Below are 22,769 nucleotides of genomic sequence, written 5' to 3' on the forward strand. Positions count from 1 at the left end.
TTTTCGGAGCGCTTCGTTTTTGTGCGCCGGGCAGCTCCCAGCGCGACAAGGAAATGCCAAACCGCACTGCAGGGAAAGGTTTGGCCCTTCGGCATCGGGTGCTGCCTTTCTGGCGGCTAATCGTGTGAAGAAACTATGCAGACAGACAGACAGAGGCAGAGGAGCTCAGTTGTGTGCGCGGATTGACTGATGTTCGCAGCCAACATCAGCTGCAAGTCAGAGCCATCTATATGGCTCTGGCTGCAGCATGAGCGGTTTCTCTTTGATCACAGGCGTTTTTCCTGCTGTTTTCGGACCATCCTCTAATCTGGAGAGCACTGTCGCCACCTAATGGGTCGGTAAAATAGGTTACACACATTCAACATGCCCCAAAATTTTACAGGAGATATATTAGGCTTTGATCCACGTCCCACCGTCAAAAAACGCAATTGACGACAATCGTCGTCTTTGGCACTCTACGTTAGTATTCAAATTGACGACAACTGTCGTCATTGGCACTCAATGAGTTAATTACTCGATTAATCGATTAAAAATATTAATTTAATAGTTGATCGGTTAATCATTGCAGCCCTAATGTCTTTACTGTTTTAAAATGTGTCCAAACCTTTGTCTGGTGTAGTTGTGCAAATTAAGCTGTTGGGATGCATTCCTTCCATGTACCATCCCAGAGTTTAGAATGGGTGTGAATCCTTGAATGAACCTGTGTGTGTTTGGCTGAAGCTGGGAGAGGAGAGGAGAGGAGAGGAGAGGAGAGGAGAGGAGAGGAGAGGAGAGGACAGGAGAGGAGAGGAGAGGAGAGGAGAGGACAGGAGAGGACAGGAGAGGAGAGGAGAGGAGAGGAGAGGAGAGGAGAGGAGAGGAGAGGAGAGGAGAGGAGAGGAGAGGAGAGGAGAGGAGAGCAAGGAGGTGGGGACAGGCGGACTGCAGAGGGGTGTGTGTGTGTGTGTGTGTGTGGTGGAGGAGACGGCTCGCTCGCGGATGGACCGTCGCCATGGAGTAGCCACCTCCTCTCCAGCCTGTAAGTACCTCTCACCCCGTCCGATCCCCCGGCCGGCACGGGACCGATGGGAGACGATGGGGCATGGTGTGGCGTCTCTGTGAAAGAGAGAGGAGAGGAGGGAGGGAGGGAGGAGGTGGGGAGAGATGGAGAGCCAGGAGGTAGGGGGATGGGCTGGGCTTTGTCAGTGCATGCAGGCGGAGGAGAGCCATGTCAGGCAGCGGGAATTCAGCTCGCCCCCTCGATGTGGGGGTATTTATTCGAGGTGCAGCATGGCTTGATGGTTGTTTATAGCCCCTCACAAGCATGTCTCAAAGGGCTTTACATACATCCTAGCATCAGGGCATCATCATAGTCATATACGGCATCATATATCTACACAACATAGATTACATACATCCATCACTACACATTTTACTAGATTACATTGTGATGGTACACAAATACAGCATTATAGACTGTGGGAGGCAACCCACACAAACATGGGGTGAACATGCAATCTCCACACAGAAAGGACCGGTGTGGAGATTCGAACCGATGACCTTCTTGCCGTGAGGTGACAGTGCTAACCACTGAGCCACCATCCCACCCTATCGGAACGTGTTAGACGTTATGGTCCCCCCGATTCCTCTGCTGTCACACATCCTCACATGGCTGCATTACTTCAGCTCACCTCCATGTGCATACACACTATAGAGCTGCAACTAAGCATTATTTTCATTGTTCATTCATTGATTAGCTGTTTGGTCTATAAAGTGTCAGAAAATGGTGAAAAATCTCGATCAGTGTTTCACAAAGCCGGAGAAGACGTTCTCAAATTCTCAAATATAAAAGTCAATTTTATATTAAATCTATTGCGCAGTCTCTACCATCCTACATTAAAGACTCTACGGACTTCATTAATAAGATCTCTAGTCTCATTAATATACCAGATGATGCTATTCTCTGTTGTTTTGATGTAGCCAGTCTCTTTACACATGCATACCACCACAAGGGGGTGTTGAAGCCTTACGTTTTTTCCTAGAGAATAGAGTTGAAGAACTTCCCCCTAATGAACTTATTCTCGACCTAACAAGGCTGGTGATGAAGTACAATTATTTCAGTTTTGATGGTGATTTCTATCTTCAAACATCTGGTACCAGCATGGGTTCGATATGTGCCCCGAATTATGCAAACATATATATGGGTTTGTTTGAGCATAATTTCATTTATAATTCAGAGAAGAACCCTCAGGCACATAGAATATGGTAATGGTTTCGCTATTTGGATGATGTGTTCTGTATTTACAAAGGTACCACAGAGGAGTTGCTAGAATTTTTCAATCTGTTAAACAATTTTGATCGTAACTTGAAGTTCACCATTGAGTACAGTAAAGAAAGAGTGCATTTCCTGGACATGTGCGTGATGAAAAATGGTGATTGTCTATCCACCACCTTATACAGGAAAGAAACAGATAGAAATACACTCTTACTAGCCACCAGCTCCCACCCTATACCCCTTAAAAGAGGTCTCCCAAAAAGTCAATTCTATAGACTTAGAAGAATTTGCCACTCAACTGAGGACTTCATCCAAAAATCCAGTGAAATGAAAACACGTTTTCATCAGCGTGGTTATCCCAGTACATGGATTGAGCAGGGTTTCAGGTCGGCATTTGGAAAACCCCGAGCTGATCTACTCAGCATTAGCCAGAAGAATACCAAGAAGTTTTCCTTTACCTGTATGACCACCTTTTCACCCAACTCCCATGCTATCAAATCCTCTTTTAGAAAACACTGGCACATCTTACAGTCAGACACAGAGTTATCCACGATTTTCAGAGATCCACCTCTGATTGCCTTTAAACGTGACCGTAATTTGAGAGACCATCTAGTACACGCACAATTTACTAGTAAGAACACAGTTGGTCTACCAATACAGTCATTACTCAGCCCAATTCCAAATGGCAATTACCGCTGTGGCCACTGTACCCAGTGCAACAGTACAGCTAAGAGCTCCCACTTCAGTCACCCTCACACAGGAAAATTATTTCCCATTAAAAGTGTCATCACCTGTGCATCTACTTATGTTGTTTACATGCTCCGTTGCCCTTGTGGTCTCGCTTATGTAGGCAAGACGACGAGACAATTAAAGCTGAGAATTAGTGAACACAAGAGCACGATTCGCCGCAATGACAGAAATTATCCTGTTTCGGTCCATTTTAATGATATGAGACATGACATATCTACACTTCGTTTCTATGGTCTAGAAAAACTAAGGGTGCCACCTAGAGGTGGTGACATGGATCTGCTTTTGAAAAGAAGAGAAGTTTATTGGATTTTCACTTTGCAGACTTTAGCTCCTAAGGGTCTTAATGATGAGATGTTACTTAATGTGATGTTGTAATCTGTGGATTGACCTTACAACTTTCCCTGAGTGATATGTACTCTTATTGTGAATTATTGTTGTTGTTGGCTATATAGGCTATAATGTTATATCCAATTTGGAATTTTATCCATGTGATATGTATTGATGGAATTTTTTCTACATGTATACTCTGAAAATGTTATCTTATTTACTGTTAATTATTGTTGTTGCTGTTGGCTGTATGTAGGCTATAATGTTTTCATCTAGCCACACCCACTGTTCCCTAATCAAGCTCACCTGAGCAATTTTCAGGGTGTGGCCAGCCTGTATATATACCTCACTGTTGGAGAAAAATATAAGTTCCATGCCATCACTCACTGACATGAGTCAGTCTTTTAAAACCTGATGAAGGTCTAGCACCGAAACGTTGTTTCCCTATTTATCTTCTAATAAAGAGTTTACCAGTAAGGTCAGTGTCATGCGGGATTTTCTCTACTTCTATGTTACCCATTATACCATTACAGCTAAAAATCGCTTACAAAAGTTACTTCAATAAAATTGCTGTGCTCTACTGATTATGTCCCCTTGATTTTATTCATGACAGACTTGATGACACATTGACATTGACACTGCTTATTCAGCTTCCATTATACATGTTCTCCTAATATTCTCTGCTCTTTTCATGCTGCCCCCTCTCCACTGCTCTGCTCTCCACTGCATTGCAAGACATTTTTTTTAAGAGGAATGCCGTTCCCCCTCTCATTTTCGCCATTCCCTCTCAACATTTACTCTGGGAACCCAGGCACCCTCCCCCCCCCCCCCCAATTTCCACCACTGTAGGTCACTGACAGAGAGTTGAATTGGAGATAAGTGTTGATGTAGGTCACTGACAGAGAGTTGAATTGGAATGCGGCCGCTCAAGTCCGCCTCCCAGATGTAGGTCAGCCTCGGCCATAATGGCTCCTCCTCCTGTTGTATCATGGGAGAATGACAGCAGCCTTCCCACTCTTATTCCATTACACCATACTATAGTATATCTTAATGAGGGAGAATGCAGATTAAATACTATAGTATATCTTAATGAGGGAGAATGCAGATTAAATACTATAGTATAGTTTAATGAGGGAGAATGCAGATTAAATACTATAGTATAGTTTAATGAGGGAGAATGCTGATTAAATACTATAGTATATCTTAATGAGGGAGAATGCAGATTAAATACTATAGTATATTTTAATGATGGAGATTGCAGATTAAATACTATATTAGATCTTAATTAGGGAGAATGCAGATTAAATACTATAGTATATCTTAATGAGGGAGAATGCAGATTAAATACTATATTATATTTTAATGAGGGAGAATGCAGATTAAATACTATAGTATATCTTAATGAGGGAGAATGCAGATTAAATACTATAGTATATTTTAATGATGGAGATTGCAGATTAAATACTATATTAGATCTTAATTAGGGAGAATGCAGATTAAATACTATAGTATATCTTAATGAGGGAGAATGCAGATTAAATACTATATTATATTTTAATGAGGGAGAATGCAGATTAAATACTATATTATATCTTAATGAGGGAGAATGCAGATGAAATACTATAGTATATCTTAATGAGGGAGAATGCAGATTAAATACTATACTATATCTTAATGAGGGAGAATGCAGATTAAATACTATAGTATAGTAGTTTAATGAGGGAGAATGCAGGTTAAAGACTATATAATATCTTAATGAAAGAGAATGCAGATTAAATACTATAGTATAGTTTAATGAGGGAGAATGCAGATTAAATACTATAGTATATTTTAATGATGGAGATTGCAGATTAAATACTATATTAGATCTTAATTAGGGAGAATGCAGATTAAATACTATAGTATATCTTAATGAGGGAGAATGCAGATTAAATACTATATTATATTTTAATGAGGGAGAATGCAGATTAAATACTATATTATATCTTAATGAGGGAGAATGCAGATGAAATACTATAGTATATCTTAATGAGGGAGAATGCAGATTAAATACTATACTATATCTTAATGAGGGAGAATGCAGATTAAATACTATAGTATAGTAGTTTAATGAGGGAGAATGCAGGTTAAAGACTATATTATATCTTAATGAGAGAGAATGCAGATTAAATACTATAGTATAGTTTAATGAGGGAGAATGCAGATTAAATACTATAGTATAGTTTAATGAGGGAGAATGCAGATTAAATACTATATTATATCTTAATGAGGGAGAATGCAGATTAAATACTATAGTATAGCTTAATGAGGGAGAATGCAGATTAAATACTATAGTATATTTTAATGGGGGAGAATGCAGATTAAATACTATAGAATGGTTTAATGAGGGAGATTGCAGATTAAATACTATAGTATATCTTAATGAGGGAGAATGCAGATTCGATACTATAGTATAGTTTAATGAGGGAGAATGCAGATTAAATACTATAATATAGTTTAATGTGGGCGAATACAGATTAAATACTATATATAGTTTAATGAGGGATAATGCAGATTAAATACGATAGTATATCTTAATGGTGCAGAATGCACATTAAATTCTATATAGTATGGTTTAATGAGGGATATCTCTCTGGAGGAGAGAGGAACTGGAGGAATAGTCTGAAAATCACTTCTAGCACTTAAACAAAGGCCAACAAAGCTTCTCACAATATTTGCAAAAAGTATTCCTGTGTGGGGCTGGGTTAAAACAAAATCAATTCATAAATGCCGATATATATATATTTTTAATACAATGCCTTTTCCCATGGATGCTTGAAGCTTTAACCACGTTAGGCTTTCATGGCTAGATTCTTATTGTAACAAGATCTTGTAACATCTGTAATCATTAATATTCTTAATGAGAGTTCATTGTACGATTTACAGTATTAGTTCTTTGAGAATATCTTTGATATCCAAGCAAAACTTTGGAATCAGTATCACATCGAATCGGCGATACCCAGAGCTATTCCTGTGGATGAATGGTGTTAACTGTTAACTGTTGGAACAAAGAAAGTCTAAAATGTACATGCACTCTAGGCAGGGGCTTAAAGGGCTCTATCGTTGCATCGGCCTATAAACTGCGTTTAGTGCCAGGCACAGCCCAGATTAGTGGGTGTGGACCAGCGCACTCGATATTTTGGTGTAGGCGCAACAGGTTGCCTTAAGCATTATAACCATGCCTTTTAAGCGTAAAATTATGCACAATCTGCTCATTGGGGAAGTGCAGTAAATTAATCACAAGCTTCACTTTTAAGCTCCAATTCCACGGAGCGATCCAGTCTGGCTTCAGAAAAACCGAGGGCTCTGATCTCCCCCCTCCCTTTTATCCCCTCTGTCTGTCTCCATATATAGGCTATTATTCCATATTATTATGCTTCTCAAACCAATCTAACTGCAGTTTAAATACTGCAAGCATGTAAATATGCTACACTATAGCAAGATCAAAGTGAAAAGAATGTTCTAAACGCATCAGCTAGAAAAATATAGCCTATCCCTATGATGAGATTAGATTGGTGAAAGTTTGTCCAGAATGATATCGTTTTGCTACCTTTTCTTCTCCCCTGCTGCACAGGTAGGATGATGCACATAAATATAGCCTACATTATGTAAAGTCATTGCATAAATGTGTTTTTATTGTAAAACTAAATGTGAAGTAGGGCCAATTTATTGGAGCGGACATCACAGTAGGACATGACAGTAGAACGGTGTTACACTGTCACTCATCTAAATCACATTAAATCTGCAAGGGATATATATAGGCCCAAGATGACATATATGTTTCACATAGGGTTGTGTTTTGATTTCGATGTTTTATTTGGTCCAATATTGAAATGTTCTACAATTGCAGGTTGTGTTAACATTACACATTATTTAGATCTACCTTTCTATCTATTTTGGCTCATTTGGTTGCTGTTTATTAGCGAAATGGATTAGCCCAATGCATGCTGGGAAATTTCACATTTGTGAAAGCCAGGCAGTGAACATTTGTTTGGGCAGAATTATCTCGTTTTCTCTTGCCTTTTCTTCTCCCCCACTGCACAGGTAGGATGATGCAACAGCCTCTGAATGTCACGGGCTCAAAACTGTCATGTTATAAAAAACTGTCATGTTGTTATACTACGTACGGTATAACAACTTTTTGTTGAGCGAGGGAGTGAGAGAGAGAGAGGAGGACAAACTGAGATCAGCAGAGCAGAAGCTGTGCTTGGAATATCCGCGGCGCACTGAATAAGGCCTGGTTTTCAAAAGCGCAAAGCGCTAAATTAACACCAGGGGGGAAGATATCGTTAGGCCAGTATTTAAGGCCGAAACGCCCATTCTGGCCTATTCTGGCACTGCGCCACGCCTGTTTGGCCTACAGCGCATTTCGTGGGCTAAAACCATGTTGCTATCTTCCCGAGGCAGGCGCAAGGCGCGTTTTTTTTGCGTTTAAGGCCAGTTTCTGCGCCTAAGGCCTGTGGGAAAATAGAGCCCTTAAAGTGTTCTAGCATAGCAACCAATGACACATTTTTGGCTTTAGGGGAATTATCACTAACCTTGTGAGGCAGCTGGATTCGTGCGAGAACGAGATCACGATCACACGACAAGTCCATCTTGCCACCCTCCAATCTATTTGTTTGAATCCGAACCACCAGTGGTTCGCACCAATCAGCGTCCACACGCAGCTGCTGTATGGGCGGGCTTTGGTGTGATGCCAGCGAGAGCGACATAAAATTAATCGACAACTATTTTGATAAGCTCTTTGAAAAGCTCTATGTACATGTGGTGACTCGGGTACTCACCAAGCGATGAAATAATAACAGTAACATAGTTACGTGAAACATCATTTTTGTAGTAATCCACACACCGATAACTAACAAAGATCAAGTTACTTCCTTGTTTGCCTGTACACAGTGCATGCACTGTATGCAGCGCGGCCATGTTTAGAAAGTAGTTCCAGCTATCTATTTACCTTTAAAAAAAAAGAGCGTTTCTCTGCATTTTGGATTACGGTAATATTTCATCTCGTGGTGAGTACCCGAGTCACAACATGTACATAGAGCTTCTTGGTGACTTTGGATGGTTGTACCATTTCCTCCAATTCATTGGCGATAATAACTAACTGGACGACTGTAGCTCACTGTATACTGCACGGAGAGTGACGGTAAAGGCCTTGTGTATATTTGTTGGGCGAAACTCCCCAAAAGTTGGCGTATCCCTTTAAATTATCATGAGTTGGAGAACATATTTGACCAGTCAAACTGAAAAACTCCATCTTGTAAAATCCATGTTTGTTGTTCCCGTGCAGGGTGCGTAAGCTGAAGGAGACGCTGGTGACAGTGCAGCAGCTGGATAAGAACATGGCTAACCTGCGGACGTGGCTGTCCCGCGTGGAGGCGGAGCTAGCCAAGCCGCTGGTCTACAGCGTCTGCCACAGTGACGAGATCCACAGGAAGCTGGCCGAGCAGCAGGTGGGTGCAAACACCTGGGACAGCCAGGATGGATTTGAATTGAAGGTGTTTACCAATCATTAGAACACGGCTCTCTTGAATACTCGATTCTGATTGGTCAATCAACAATATTCACCGGTCATTATTTCTCGACAACCGACCGCTGCTCTGCCACACCTGGATTAATCAGTTGATAAGAGCTTTTTGTCAGCAAGACACTACTAATTAGGCCAACCAGTTGCAGCTGTGGTGTCTTGTGTGCCAATTACGAATGAAACCGATTTGTCGTTGAAAACGCTATTAAAAAATCTATTTGAATAATTATTTTTGTCAGATTATTGAATGATTTAGTTGTAGGCCGTGTTCTAAGCGGGATAATGTATATTGAGGCGGTGATTACTGGGAAATAATGACCTTCAGGTGAACGATTAAGCCCTCCGCTGGCGCGTCGGGCTCAATCCACCTGTCGGTCATTATTTCCCCCGTAATCACCGCCTCAATATACATTATCCCTTACATGACTCATTCATGAGTACATTTGTTAAAGAAAACTGCTGAGCAGCAGCAACAGCGGCCTCTGCTGCCGCACATGGTAATTTCAGGTCAGGATGCTAATAGATGCTACTACTGCCTTGTTTGTACGTTCAGGTAAGAGATCAGCCTAATTTTATTGTTTCTGCTTGTACTCTCTGTTTTGTTAACTTTTCTGCATTGTAACTGATTCACTGGGGGAAAAAACAGCTCGAAATATTCCCAAAATGTGTTGTTTGTGTTGACTTGTTTTATTGACGAATAGCACTGCTAATCAAGCTATACTAACTCATTTCACTTCCAATCAGCGTCCCATTAGCTTGTCAGCAACAGGTTTTTGATATGAAGTAGCTGCAGCAGGAAACGACACGCCTTCGGGAAAGTCCCTGAGCCTCTCGCTGCATGATGTCACCCATTTACTGTAGTGCGGTTTCTCCTTCCGCCTCCACCTCTTCCTTTCAGCTGACATACGCCAGTGTAATTTTCCACTTTTTATCAGACATATTCACAGTAGCTATGTTACGAAGCCGTTTAAGTGAGTGAAATTGTAGGCAAATGCTACTTTCTAATTAATCGATACTTGGTTGTGGTATGGCAATATATCGTATCACACAAATGCCAAGTATCGTAATATTTTGTGATATAAATTGTCAAGTGCATGCAACATTTATGACAGGTTTTAATGACAATGTTGGTCAGTCTGTCTGCTTGACAATCCCATTTTGCTATAATACAAATTATTGAAGTGACATGAACAAACTGGAAACTTTATCTCATTAGAAAAAACAGATGGCCAAGTTTTCTTTTCTTTGTGGATTCAGATTCAGATTCAGATTCATTTATTTAAAGAATGGGACATTGCACATTGATGAACAGTACAGCCGTACAGTAAACATGCCAGGTTATAGCCGAGGGGCTAGTTTCCACCTGTAGTCCCATGGCAGGTTGATGTAATCTTGAAAAAGAAAAAAAAATTAATAGTACAAAAAAATTAATAGTACAAAAGGTTAGTAAAACCTAAGGTGAGTAAAACACACAGAGCATGCAACGAAACATGACAGACGATATGTTGCTGGTTTGATCTGAGCCATATTTTCAACTGGCCTTTAAAAGTGGCAAGACTAGGGCATTCTCTAATAGAGGGAGGTAGATTATTCCAGAAGGTGCTTCCCATGAAGGATAAGGTCTTCTGACTAAAGGAAGTTTTTCTAAATGGGACCTCACAGACCTTTTTCGTGATGGCCCGGGTGACACGAGTCGAGTTGGCGGTCGAACGATATTTAATGAAGTCAGCAAGAGGAGGCGGCGCCAGTCCATGTAGAACTTTGTATATTAGACAGGCAGAGGTGAAATTTCTAAAGTTCTCAAAACTTAGCATGTCATATTTACGTATGATATGACAGTGGTGATGAGAAAGGGGTTTTTTATCTAGTATTTTCAGGGCTTTTTTATAAAGTAGTTCGGCTGGTTTGAGAGTGGTTACTCCTGTCAAAGACCAGCTAGTTATACAATAATTCAGATGCGAAAGGATCATCGACATAAATTGTACTTGAAAAAAGGTAATAAATCGCATCGTATTGCGATGTATGTATTGTGATAGTGGTACCGTGGGGACTCTGGTGGTTCACACCCCTACATGAATCTCAGTCTTTATCTCAGTCTTTTTGCACAGTGGTTCATAGCCGTCTGGACGCACGTCTATCCACCGGCTCTTATTTGGGACAGATACTGTCCGACACATCTGATTAGATGGTCCATGTAGGCGGGAGAAACCTAGTTATGATGTTATGAGAGCGTGATGACAATGATCAAAATGGCAGTGCTGACAAAGGAATTGGATGATAGCAAGCTCGATCGACACAATAACAATGCCAAATACATTTTAAGGACTGATGAAATTGCAAAATCTAGCTTGCTATCTTATCCAATTTCCTTTGAATGCTTTTTATATCCGTTTTTTGTGCTATTCAGACAGTTGTTTTTTTTGGAGCTGCCAGAGAGACTGGTACTTACAGGAACTGGGAAATGGTTCCAGCCATGAGAGAGAGAGAGAGAGAGAGAGAGAGAGAGAGAGAGAGAGAGAGAGAGAGAGAGAGAGAGAGAGAGAGAGAGAGAGAGAGAGAGAGAGAGAGAGAGAGAGAGAGAGAGAGAGAGAGAGAGAGAGAGAGAGAGAGAGAGATGACTGACAGGCAGACGGGCAGGCAGAGAAAAGCAGGAGAGAGACAGAAAGAGAGAGAGACTCTCCTGTCCTGCTGTGAGGAGGCCATTAGGAAGGCTAAAGTGACTCCTGTATGGATGGCTCTCCACGCTTCCATCTGTTGCCATGGCAACACAGAGAGTGTTAACTTTGAACAAACAAGCCCAGACAAAAGTGCTGTCAGGCCCCAGGGAGTGAGTCACACATGCGCGCACACACAAACGCACGCACGCGCGTGTGCGTGCACACACACACAGACCAATAGAAGGCACTGGCATCGGGCACTAATCATCCAGGTTGCTGTAAAACTGCGTGACCGACAGAGAACGAGATCACGATCACGCGACAAATCCATCTTGCTACCCTCCAATCTAGTGGTTTGGACCAATCAGCGTCCGAGGAAGGAGGAGGCGGTCCTAAGTGATTAGCCGAAGTGAACTTAGCCCGTGATATAGACAGATTGTTCATCCAATCACCTGCCAAGTAGCCAAGAGACTCATTCTGAAAGAGTGGAAGTCCCCCTCTCCACCTTCCTTTCAGTTGTGGTTGACAGACATGGTTTCGGTTGTGCATATGGAAAGACTTAGGTTCCTGAGGACCAACTCACTTAGGAAGTTTGAAACTATTTGGGACCCGTTTATGGCCTACTTGGACGAGGTTAGAAATGGCGAGTAACCCGCCCAACTTATTTCTCATGGACTCCTTTTGAGTGTGGTTGTGATGTGACTGTGGTTGTGGTTGTGTGTCTGTTCTGCAGTGTTGGGCATTAATATATTACTTAAGTAATATATTACATAATATAGGCTATTACTTTTCCCCAGTAACGAGTAGTGTAACAGATTACAATTTCCAAAACGGTAATAATATTACAGTTAAACTAATACAAGTAACTTCAAGTTACTGCATTACTTTCTACAGCGCTGACTTGGGTTAACCCTTTCATGCATGAATTATGAAAGCCTCAGTCAGGATTTTTTCCCCAAGTGTTTTTATTTATCTTTAGGCATGAAAAGAACAAAAAAAAAATGTAGCGGTGATAACGGCTGTTTTGAGCAAAAAGAGGCGTTTCAAATTAGAAGCTGAGATAATTAGCCTTTTGTGAAATGAAGCATTTCAAGCACATGACTGACTCTGAAGCTAATATTTTCTGATGTAGTCACACCTCAAAAATAATTTCCTTCAATAAAACAGTGAAAACAAAGGAATTTTGTTTGGCAAAATAATATTTTTTAGCTGCAACCAGCAGCGCTGGCCCCTGCGTGCGCTGCTGGTTGCAGCTTCTTGCTGGTCTTGATTTACTGCTGGTGGGCATCAGATATTCTAGCTTGTTTGCCTGTCTCTGTCCATCGAGCCTGCTGTCTGGGTCTGTGTTTACTGTCAATGGTTGTATGCTGCCCTGCGTGCCCCACCCCCCTCCTCCTCCTCCTCCGTGGGAGTGTCTGGTGGCTCTGCTGCGTTTGCTCTGCGTTTGCTCTGCACTGAAAAGTGCGCTGCACCCCGCTTTTTCACAGCGTGTCGCCGGCTCCCAGCTGTGAATAATGTAACTTTTCAGAAAGACGCTGGTGTCGGCAACTAAATCATGCGGATGGGCTATCGCAGCGGACACGGAGGGGCTCAATTGTGGCAGCAGATTGGCTGCTGCAGGCACAGCTAACGTTATGCTTCATGCATATCGATCAGGGGCGTATCTACGGGTGGGCCTGGGTAGGCACAGGCCCATCCACTTTTTGCCCTGGCCCACCCAAAAAAATAATAATAATAATAATAATAATAATTAATTGGTTGTTTTCTAGAGGCAAACTTGCTGCTGCCTTGCTAGCCAATGGTTTTGTAGCTTAAAAATGCAGGGCACATCATCTCCAGAGTCTAATGCATGACAACTTCATGACATCTAGGAATTTTGCGCGTTCCGTGCAAAATTTCGTCATGCAATTGCCCCACCAATTTTGTCCAGGCCCACCCAATTTTATCCAGGCCCAACCATAATTGAATTTCTGCCTACGCCCCTGATATCGATGCATACGGATGCGATTTCCGTTTCCCCATAACTTCTCTGTTTTTTACTCAACTTTCTCTAATCTGGAGAGCACTGTCGCCACCTAATGGGTCTGTAAAATAGCTTTTACACATTCAACATCCACCATACTTTCACAGGAGATGGATCTGGCTTTGATCCACGTCCCACCGTCAAAAAACGCAATTGACGACTTTAGTCGTCATTGGCACTGAACGTTAGTATTTGAATTGATGACTATACTCGTCCTTGGCACTCAATGAGTTAAGCATCTGGGTTTTAACCCTTTTACACCTAAACCTGAAACAGTCCGCCTGGATATATTGTTTTTTTGGCTGTAAAAGTGTCAGAAAATGTTTTTGGAGTAAGTGCTTTTGCCTCTTTTTTCAGAATCAGTTCAACTTTCATTATCTGGAGTTATTTACATTTCACAGTATGTCTTGAGTGTGTAATAACAGTTTAAATGGAACAGAAACAAAAAAACAAAGATTGATTTTAGAGGTTTTTAGTATAGAAAGCAATATAATTCTACAGATCAAAGTATTTACGTCAGTTGAATTTGAAAATGAACTTGTTATCCAACTGTCGGTAAAGTTTGTGCCCCCAGGGCTTCTGGAAAGAGGTTATTCTGCTTCTTTTTCCTCATCAGGGAAAATCGCTTTTTGTGCCTTTCTTTTGCACACACTGTGATTTCACATTTACAGGTACACATGTACATGTACACTGAAATTGAAACTTTTTTTTATTTTTTATTATTATCTTTTTTTACAAAATTTGAACTATACAAACTATTTACAATGTCCAACAAAGTCTGTGAGCTCCCTGGCCTTTTTATTGTCTTTCCTAATTTCCAGACGTGTTCTGGCCTTTTCCTTGGTAGTATTCCTTGAAACAGTTCCTGTCTGGCCGTAGACACAGGCTGGTTCTTCATCAGCTGGCTCTGGATCACCCTGGTCAGCAGAAGGCAGTCAAGGCACCCTAAAAATATAAACATGAGATAAAATATAAATGTAATTGACTGCATGACATCCACCCACCCACACAGCTATCTTTGTCCCACTGATCAGTGATGGGAGCTGGGGCTCTGTTTGTTTCTCTGTCCCACTGTGATTGTCCCACTGTGATGTCATAAATCCCACTGTGACATCATCTGTGATGTCATAAATCCCACTGTGACATCTCAGTGATGTCATAAATCCCACTGTGACATCATCAGTGATGTCATAAATCAATCATCGTCACTGCCACCACTGTCAGTTTCATAATCTTCACTTGACTCAAATGGTATCTCCTCAACTATCCTGTAGGCCTTTTTATCGCGATCTGCACTTGAGCCGACAAAATAAAAATAGACACTAAATGTTACTCATATAATGTAAATAATAATGCACAACATATTTCTTGATATTGTAGCGGGTTGGAGTTGGGTGCTACTGTATTCGTCTATGTCTGACTGTGTCTGTGTGTTATACTGTTCTGTGCATGGGGGTTAACTGTGGGATCTGACATGTGGTGGGGATTTACAGGGGTCTGTGAAGGCAGCCTACAGCCAGTGGGTGGGGTGAGAGAGGGGTTCACCTGTGATTGGCTGGGGGAGGGGGGACGTGAGCAAGAGGGGGACAGCTCGGGGAGTCGGTGTGTGGAACCTGAGAGAGACGGCTGTGTGGGTGTGGAGAGCGGAGAAGCTAGGAGAGCTAGCGGGGTTTGGGGTGTGTATTGTGGGGTTGTTTTGGCGTGGACTATGGCTGACAGTAGTCCTCGGACCCTGTGAAACCAATAAAGTGCGGTAACGAGATCCTGACTCACAGACTGGTTTGTGACAACGTTACAATATAAACAAAACATTCTTACAGACATTATAATTCATTTATTCTAAGAACATAAATACATTGATTTATATCCTAAAAAGTTACTGCAGATGAAACATTTTCAAGGAGAAAAAGAGTGGCAGTAATAGCATGAATTGTAGTTTAAATATTTTCTCACTAAATAAAATTAATTCTTGGAAATTTTCACAACTATATTGCTTTTTAGATGTTACTTGATGTAAAAAAAAAATGTTTTACCTGCAAGTGTCTGCTTCCATAGAAGGATTGGCTGGATATACCTCAGCTGCTTGGCATGTTTTTATTTCTGTCGGCCATCTTGGGTGTTGGTCAATTGAGGTGCAGTTCCAACGGCTGGCCAGTGGGTGGCAGTGTATAGGGTGATGCTCTAACGTCCACTCTATTGGACTATGTGCAACTTTGACCAAAAAAAACACATTTATTATTAAAAATAATAATAATAATAATTTACGTCCACTCAAGTGGACATGATGCGTGAAAGTTGCAGTGCTATTTGTGACACAAACTTGTTGTGCAAACATGTACATTGTGTAGATGAAGAAGGAGAGTCACCGCACACAAGAAGGATGAATTGCTTCACTTTAATTCATCTTATTTAAAAAAGTTGAAAAAGGCATGCGAACAACACGTTTCACCTGTACATTGTGTATTGATAGAATGTGTTAGCACTTGTTGGCGATTAGGCCTATATTCACACATATACATGCTTTTGATGAGAAAGGACGCAATTAGCAATTTTGTGGGGTGTAACGGAAAAGTAATATAATGAGTAGTGTAGCGAACTGTTGGCAGCGAGTAATAAGTAAAGTAATACTTTTGAAAAGGATAAGGAGTAACCAGTAATATATATAAAAAAAATTGAGTAACGAGACCAACACTGCTGTCCTGCAGGACCTGCAGCGGGACATCGAGCAGCACACGGAGGGCGTGGCATCAGTGCTGACGCTGTGTGACGTACTGCTGCATGACGCTGACGCCACAGGCAGCGACTCGGAGAACGACTCCATCCAGCAGACCACCCGCAGCCTGGACCGCCGCTGGAGGAACATCTGCGCCATGTCCATGGAGCGCAGGATGAGGTCAGTAGGCTGTCAATAGATAATGTTAATTGATTATTGATATGTATTAGAGGATGACACAGGAGTGGTTTTCTACTCCTGTCCCATCCCACTCCCACAAAAATACTCCCATCCCATCCCAGTCCCAGGCCAGAGTAAAAAAAAAATAATAATAAAAAGAAATCCTGTCCCATCCCACTCCCAATAGAATGACTCCCGTCCCATCAGCCTCTAATATGTACCTGATACCTTTTGGAAAAGGAAGGTTGCGCTACACAGCAATGGGCTTCTCAGTGGAGTGCTAAACCCAAAATCCAAAACATGTTTCAAAAAAGATGAAAGGGTAGCGCACCGCAAATTTCAAAGTCAAGGAGGACAACATACTCACATTTCACTTATTTATTTGGCTCACATCACAATAGAAAAATGCTTACACGTTTCGGCACATACCACAGAGCCTTCTGCACAGCGTTTGACATTTACCTGTTCCTGTTGCCTCCAGTCTGCAGCCTCCCACCACAACCCCCCCCCCCCCCGCTCGTTTTCTCCCCAAATGTGCTTTGCCAATTTTACCTCTACCATTCTACAAAGTTTCATGGGGTTACGTGAATCCGTGGCCTTTTTGTGATTGGCCACGCCCCTTTTGGCCAGTGGGTGTGGAAAGTGAATCACTTCTAAGTTGGCCCATGACCTGCTTTTCAACCAAGTTTCTGCATTCAAAAGTTTATTTAAGTAAAATTACACAAGTATTATGCAGTCTTCATTCTGTCAGAGCGTTACATTATTGAAGCATTAACCTATAAGAAGTATTTTTACATTAATGTTGATGGTCTAACTGCTCCATACTGTTGGGGAGTTTAAACTCTAACAATACAACATATTTTATGAGCTTTTGTAAAATTGTAGTGAAGTACAGAATTTGAGTAAATGTACATTTGTACTTTCCACCTCTGACGCATGCACGCACGCACGCGCGCGCACACACACACACACACACACACACACACACACACACACACACACACACACACACACACACACACACACACACACACACACACACACACACACACACACACACACACACACACACACACACACACACACACACCCACACACAACCCAATTCCAATTATTTGGCCAGTGAGTGCATAGCACAGTGAGCTTTGAACCATCTGTCTCTAAAAAGGCCTTTTTTGCCCTCTGCCCAGCTGGTAAATTGTTCTCAGTTGACCTGCATTGGTTAAATAATAAGGTTAGTTAGATAACATACTGTAACAAAACCTGTTATTGTGTGAAGGATTGAGGAGACATGGCGTCTCTGGTGTAAGTTCCTGGACGACTACTCTCGCTTTGAAGACTGGCTGAAGACAGCGGAGCTCACCGCAGCCAACCCCGTGTCTGCCGACGTGCTCTACACCAGTGCCAAGGAGGAGCTCAAGAAGTTTGAGGTGAGCAGAAAACTCTGATTTCCTGAAGCGATATTTCACTTTAACAGGTAGTACACTCATGACTCACCAACAGCCCAGTGTCCTACGGTGTACCTGCTCATTAGAACTCACTTTGGATAAGAGCATCAGCTAAATGGTTTCATAAAAACCAAACAGCCCTCTCAGCCACCATAAAACCTAGAAATCATTCAAGTTAAACTTCCTTGGAATCTATTTGAGTCGAAGCGTTAGATATCTACCAGTCATCCAAAGGAAAATTATCATGGATGTCATTGTTCTATTTTATTTTCAATGTATGTTTAATTTGATATTTTGTCCTGATTGCATCCCAGATATTTAGAGTAATTTCCCTATACTATATATATTTAGACTAATTCTCAACAGTGCCCGCCCACTTTTTCGCAGCTCCGGTTCCATCAGAGAATTCCCCTATTCATTTTCTCCATAGATGTTTTGAAAGATTCTTAAATAAAGAGTTTTAAGCCTGGAACCAAGCCAACCAGCCAGCTACTGAATCGTGAGTGTCCATAAAACATTTGACTCTGAGCAAAAACAAAAAATAAAAAGCTTGAAAATAAATTATACTTTCGCCCGCCCCCCCCCCCCCCAAGGATTTTTGAAAACATCTATGGAGAAAATGAACGGGGTATTCTGTGATGGAACAGGAGCTGCGAAGATGTGGGCGGTCACTGTTGAGCTCTATTGATATGATATATTGGGCCATATTGGACTCTTGCCTTTTGAATGTTCTGACAGTGAATTTGACATTGTACTTTACTGTTATATGATTTTAGTTGTATATTTAGGTAGGCTACATTGTTTTGTTTTGTTTATACTCTCATTTGAAAACAAGAATATTAGTGGGACCACCAGTTTTTTTATATAAAAATATATTTTTCTCTATTTGAGATGAAAGAGTTTCTATATCTTGTTATTTAAAGCTGCATTAAGAGTTTCAGACAGGTTTACTTTCAGGCTCTTCAACACATTCACACCCAAAATGATTTGGTTTGACGATGCAACCGCACAAACTTGGCTTCTGAAAACGGATTAAGGTCATTCTTCATGTACGGTACTCACATGGTTCCTCACCCATTCCTCCCAGGCGTTCCAGAGGCAGGTCCATGAGCGGCTGACTCAGCTGGAGCTGGTGAACAAGCAGTACCGGCGTCTGGCCCGGGAGAACCGTACCGACGCGGCCAGCAAGCTGAAAGTGATGGTCCACGAGGGAAACCAGCGCTGGGACAGCCTGCAGAAGAGGGTGGCCGCCGTTCTGCGCAGACTCAAGGTGGGATAAGGGCTCAGAGCTCAGGTGTTGACTGATAGGTTGGCTTCGTACGACTGTTCCTCATGAATAATAACATACAGTATAAGTCCATTGATTCCACACCTCAGATATCTGCTTCCCAAATTTTACAAACTCCTTGGTGTACCCCAGGGCTCTGTGCTGGGGCCTTTGCTTTTCTCTGTTTACACACTACCAGCTATGGTGCAATCAATCTTATCACAGAAGAAGCTGGCTCCGATGAGACTCCTTGCCATTTGCCATACGCGAGGTAGCCTAACGTTAAATTGGTCTGCTGACGGCTGCAATCATGCAAAAAAATCCACCCAAAAATAATCCAGGCAGTTTCACCAGCCACCAAAACAGGATGTGAAGAATGAAGATGCTGTTTTTAACCATAAAATGCTGGTCCTCAGCCTTACGCACAGCGCGCAGCTGGCAACAGGAACTCGTTTAATCAAAAAATCCGTGACACTTCCTGCATTTGGGTCGGATCGAGATCAGATCACGCTAACACCACAAACGAACCGTACTAGAGTTTGTTTGGAACCGTACCGAGACCACCTCTTTCAACAGGTCTTGGTCCGTTTGTTTGGTCCGCTTTTGGTGCGCACCAGAGTTCGATTGCTGCATTCACACCTCAAGAGGGAAAACAAACTCTAGTGAGATTCAACCAAACCAAACAAGGTATATGTGAAAGCACCCTCAGTCCATAGAAGGCAAATTCACATCATGGAAATATATATATTTACAGCAAATTCACATCATGGAAATATATATATTTACATGTAGGCCTATGTATGTATGTATGTATGTATGTATGTATGTATGTACATATACTATATATATATATATAAAATACATATTCAGACCTGGGTCCAGTGTTAACTGGAAACTAACTGTTGGCTACGATCTATTTCAATATATAATGACCCAGGTCTATAAAAAGTGTACGTTGTTAGGAGGCTTAACAATCCCTTAACCTTAACTCTTCGTCTTCATCTACATCTCACCTTCATGACTGAAAGCATTTTAAAAGGGATCATAGTCATTTCTAGCTTAAGCCAAGAGATAAACACTGTCAATTAATTTGGTGTATGGTGGAATCCAGAATAAAGCCAGAGAATACATTTTAATAATGAGATGACATGTGTGATGACTGTGTCCACGCTGCAGCACTTTACCTCCCAGAGAGAGGACTTTGAAGGCACACGGGAGGGCATCCTGGTCTGGCTCACAGAGATGGACCTGCAGCTCACCAACGTGGAGCACTTCTCCGAGAGCGACATGGAAGACAAGATGAGGCAGCTCAACGTAAGTCTGCTCTGTTTTTCATACATGTCAAGTTGCCATATGCGGCGTACATGAAACACAATTCTTATTTTGAACCTAAATTTAGCCAGAGAAGTTGAAGTATATTTATTCATAGCAACTACCTTGTAGTTGGAGGAGGGGAGGGTTGCATTGATTGCGCTTTTGCCATTGCAGCCCCTACATTTTGGAACAAGCTTCCCGAAAATTGGCAGAATTGCTATTTAAAAGATCAGCATTAGGCTCAGTCTTGATGACATATGCTTGTAATGGTTACAGAACCCGTTTCATAATCAGAACCTCACATGTGTTTTTCTGGTAAAACCATCCTGATCACAGGACCTCATTCTGTTTCGCTGTACGTATCAGTCTGGACTTCCAGCCTCCCACAGCAATTTCAGTAGGCGGGACTACTTGCCTTGACAAACTCCTCCAGTCAATCAGCATCGCCAAATCAAATCCAAATGTCTCATGATCAAGATGGTTTTACCAGGCTAGTTTCCCATGTCTTGACGAAGTGTTCTTGAGCAAGGCCGTGTCCGTCTGCAGGGCTTCCAGCAGGAGATCACCCTGAACACCAATAAGATTGACTTGCTGATTGTGTTCGGTGAGAACCTGATCCAGAAAAGCGCTCCCCTGGACGCCGTGCTGATCGAAGATGAGCTGGAGGAGCTGCACTCATACTGCCAGGAGGTGTTCGGCCGCGTCGCCCGCTTTCACCACCGCCTGGTCAACAGACGCCCGGTCAGTAGCTTAGCTTCCACCACCGCCTGGTCAACACATGCTCAGTCAGTAGCTTAGCTTCCACCACCGCCTGGTCAACACATGCTCGGTCAGTAGTTTAGCTTCCACCACCGCCTGGTCAACACATGCTCGGTCAGTAGTTTAGCTTCCACCACCACCTGGTCAACACATGCTCAGTCAGTAGCTTAGCTTCCACCACCGCCTGGTGGGTCCATGTCTATGTTCCCCGGGTTCTATGTTCCCCGCTCCTGCTAAAAAGGGTTCTATGTTCCCCGGGTCCTATGTTCCCCGCTTCCGAAAAAGGGTCCTATGTTCCCCTCACCCGAAAAAGGGTCCTGTGTTCCCCGGGTCCTATGTTCCCCGCTCGTATGCGTAAAGTCGGCGAGTGCAAACCGCAGGGCCATAACGGCAAATACATTGACAACGACAAATCCCCCCCAATATTTAAGCCTGATAAAATGTGTCCCCCCCCAATAAATTGATGTAAAAAAATAAGAAAACAGATTTACTGCGCCATAGGGGAGGAACTAACCATTCTACTAACACGAAATTGATGTAATGGGTATATATACAGTACCACTACCATAACATGTGTGTATCACTTAGGGTGTCGAGTCATAGTCTATTTTTAATTTGTCTTTATTGAATGTTTCAAAACTGTATGTTTAAATAAAAATAGGCTAATTATTATTTCCACCCACCACTCATTTAATTTGGTTAATTAGTTACTTTCATGTAAAAAGTTTGGAAGGAACATGCTGCATCCTGGGAGAAATATGCAAATGCATTTGTCCAATGTGGTCCAATGACATTAGCTAGTCAGCAACTAACAAATCAACACAAGGTAGCAGTTTAAACTTTACATATCTATAAGGATAGAACAATAGCCATCAAGAAAAGCACAGCAGCTCACAGTATGAATGAATTAACTGCCCCTAATCAGACACACAGACTGGTGCGCATTTTCCAACATAACTAACAAGACCAACATCAGGACATCCAAACAAGTTCTGACAGAGAGCAATGTCATTGGACCACATTGGACAAATGCATTTGCATATTTCTCCCAGGATGCAGCGTGTTCCTTCCAAACTTTTTACATGAAAGTAACTAATTAACCAAATTAAATGAGTGGTGGGTGGAAATAATAATTCGCCTATTCTTATTTAAACATGCAGTTTTGAAACATTCAACAAAGACAAATTAAAAATAGACTATGACTCGACACCCTAAGTGATACACACGTTATGGGAGTGGTATATATACCCATTACATCAATTTCCGTGTTAGTAGAATGGTTAGTTCCTTGCTCTGCTCTCCCCTAGGAGCAGCCAGTAAATCTGTTTTATTTTTTTTAGATCAACTTATTGGGGGGGGGGACACATTTTATCAGGCTTAAATATTGGGGGGGATTTGTCGTTCTCAATGTATATTGCCGTTATGGCTCTGCGGTTTGCACTCGCCGACTTTACGCATACGAGCGGAGAACATAGGACCCGGGGAACATAGGACCCTTTTTCGGGAGCGGG

General features: G+C 42.0%; 1 protein-coding gene across 1 annotated transcript in view; it reads left to right on the forward strand.

Moving 5' to 3' along the window:
* Positions 1-22,769, forward strand: part of LOC310773116 (nesprin-2-like) — a 70,841-nt gene that overhangs the window by 25,556 nt on the left and 22,516 nt on the right. Inside the window, exons 5-10 of the mRNA XM_083633033.1 lie at positions 8,661-8,823; positions 16,283-16,470; positions 17,750-17,900; positions 19,006-19,188; positions 20,362-20,499; positions 21,046-21,240. Of these exons, the coding sequence (XP_083489159.1) occupies positions 8,661-8,823; positions 16,283-16,470; positions 17,750-17,900; positions 19,006-19,188; positions 20,362-20,499; positions 21,046-21,240 (1,018 nt within the window). The remainder of the gene's footprint in view (positions 1-8,660; positions 8,824-16,282; positions 16,471-17,749; positions 17,901-19,005; positions 19,189-20,361; positions 20,500-21,045; positions 21,241-22,769) is intronic.

Source organism: Poromitra crassiceps, assembly GCF_964638095.1.
Source record: "Poromitra crassiceps genome assembly, chromosome: 3".
Lineage (NCBI taxonomy): Eukaryota > Metazoa > Chordata > Actinopteri > Beryciformes > Melamphaidae > Poromitra > Poromitra crassiceps.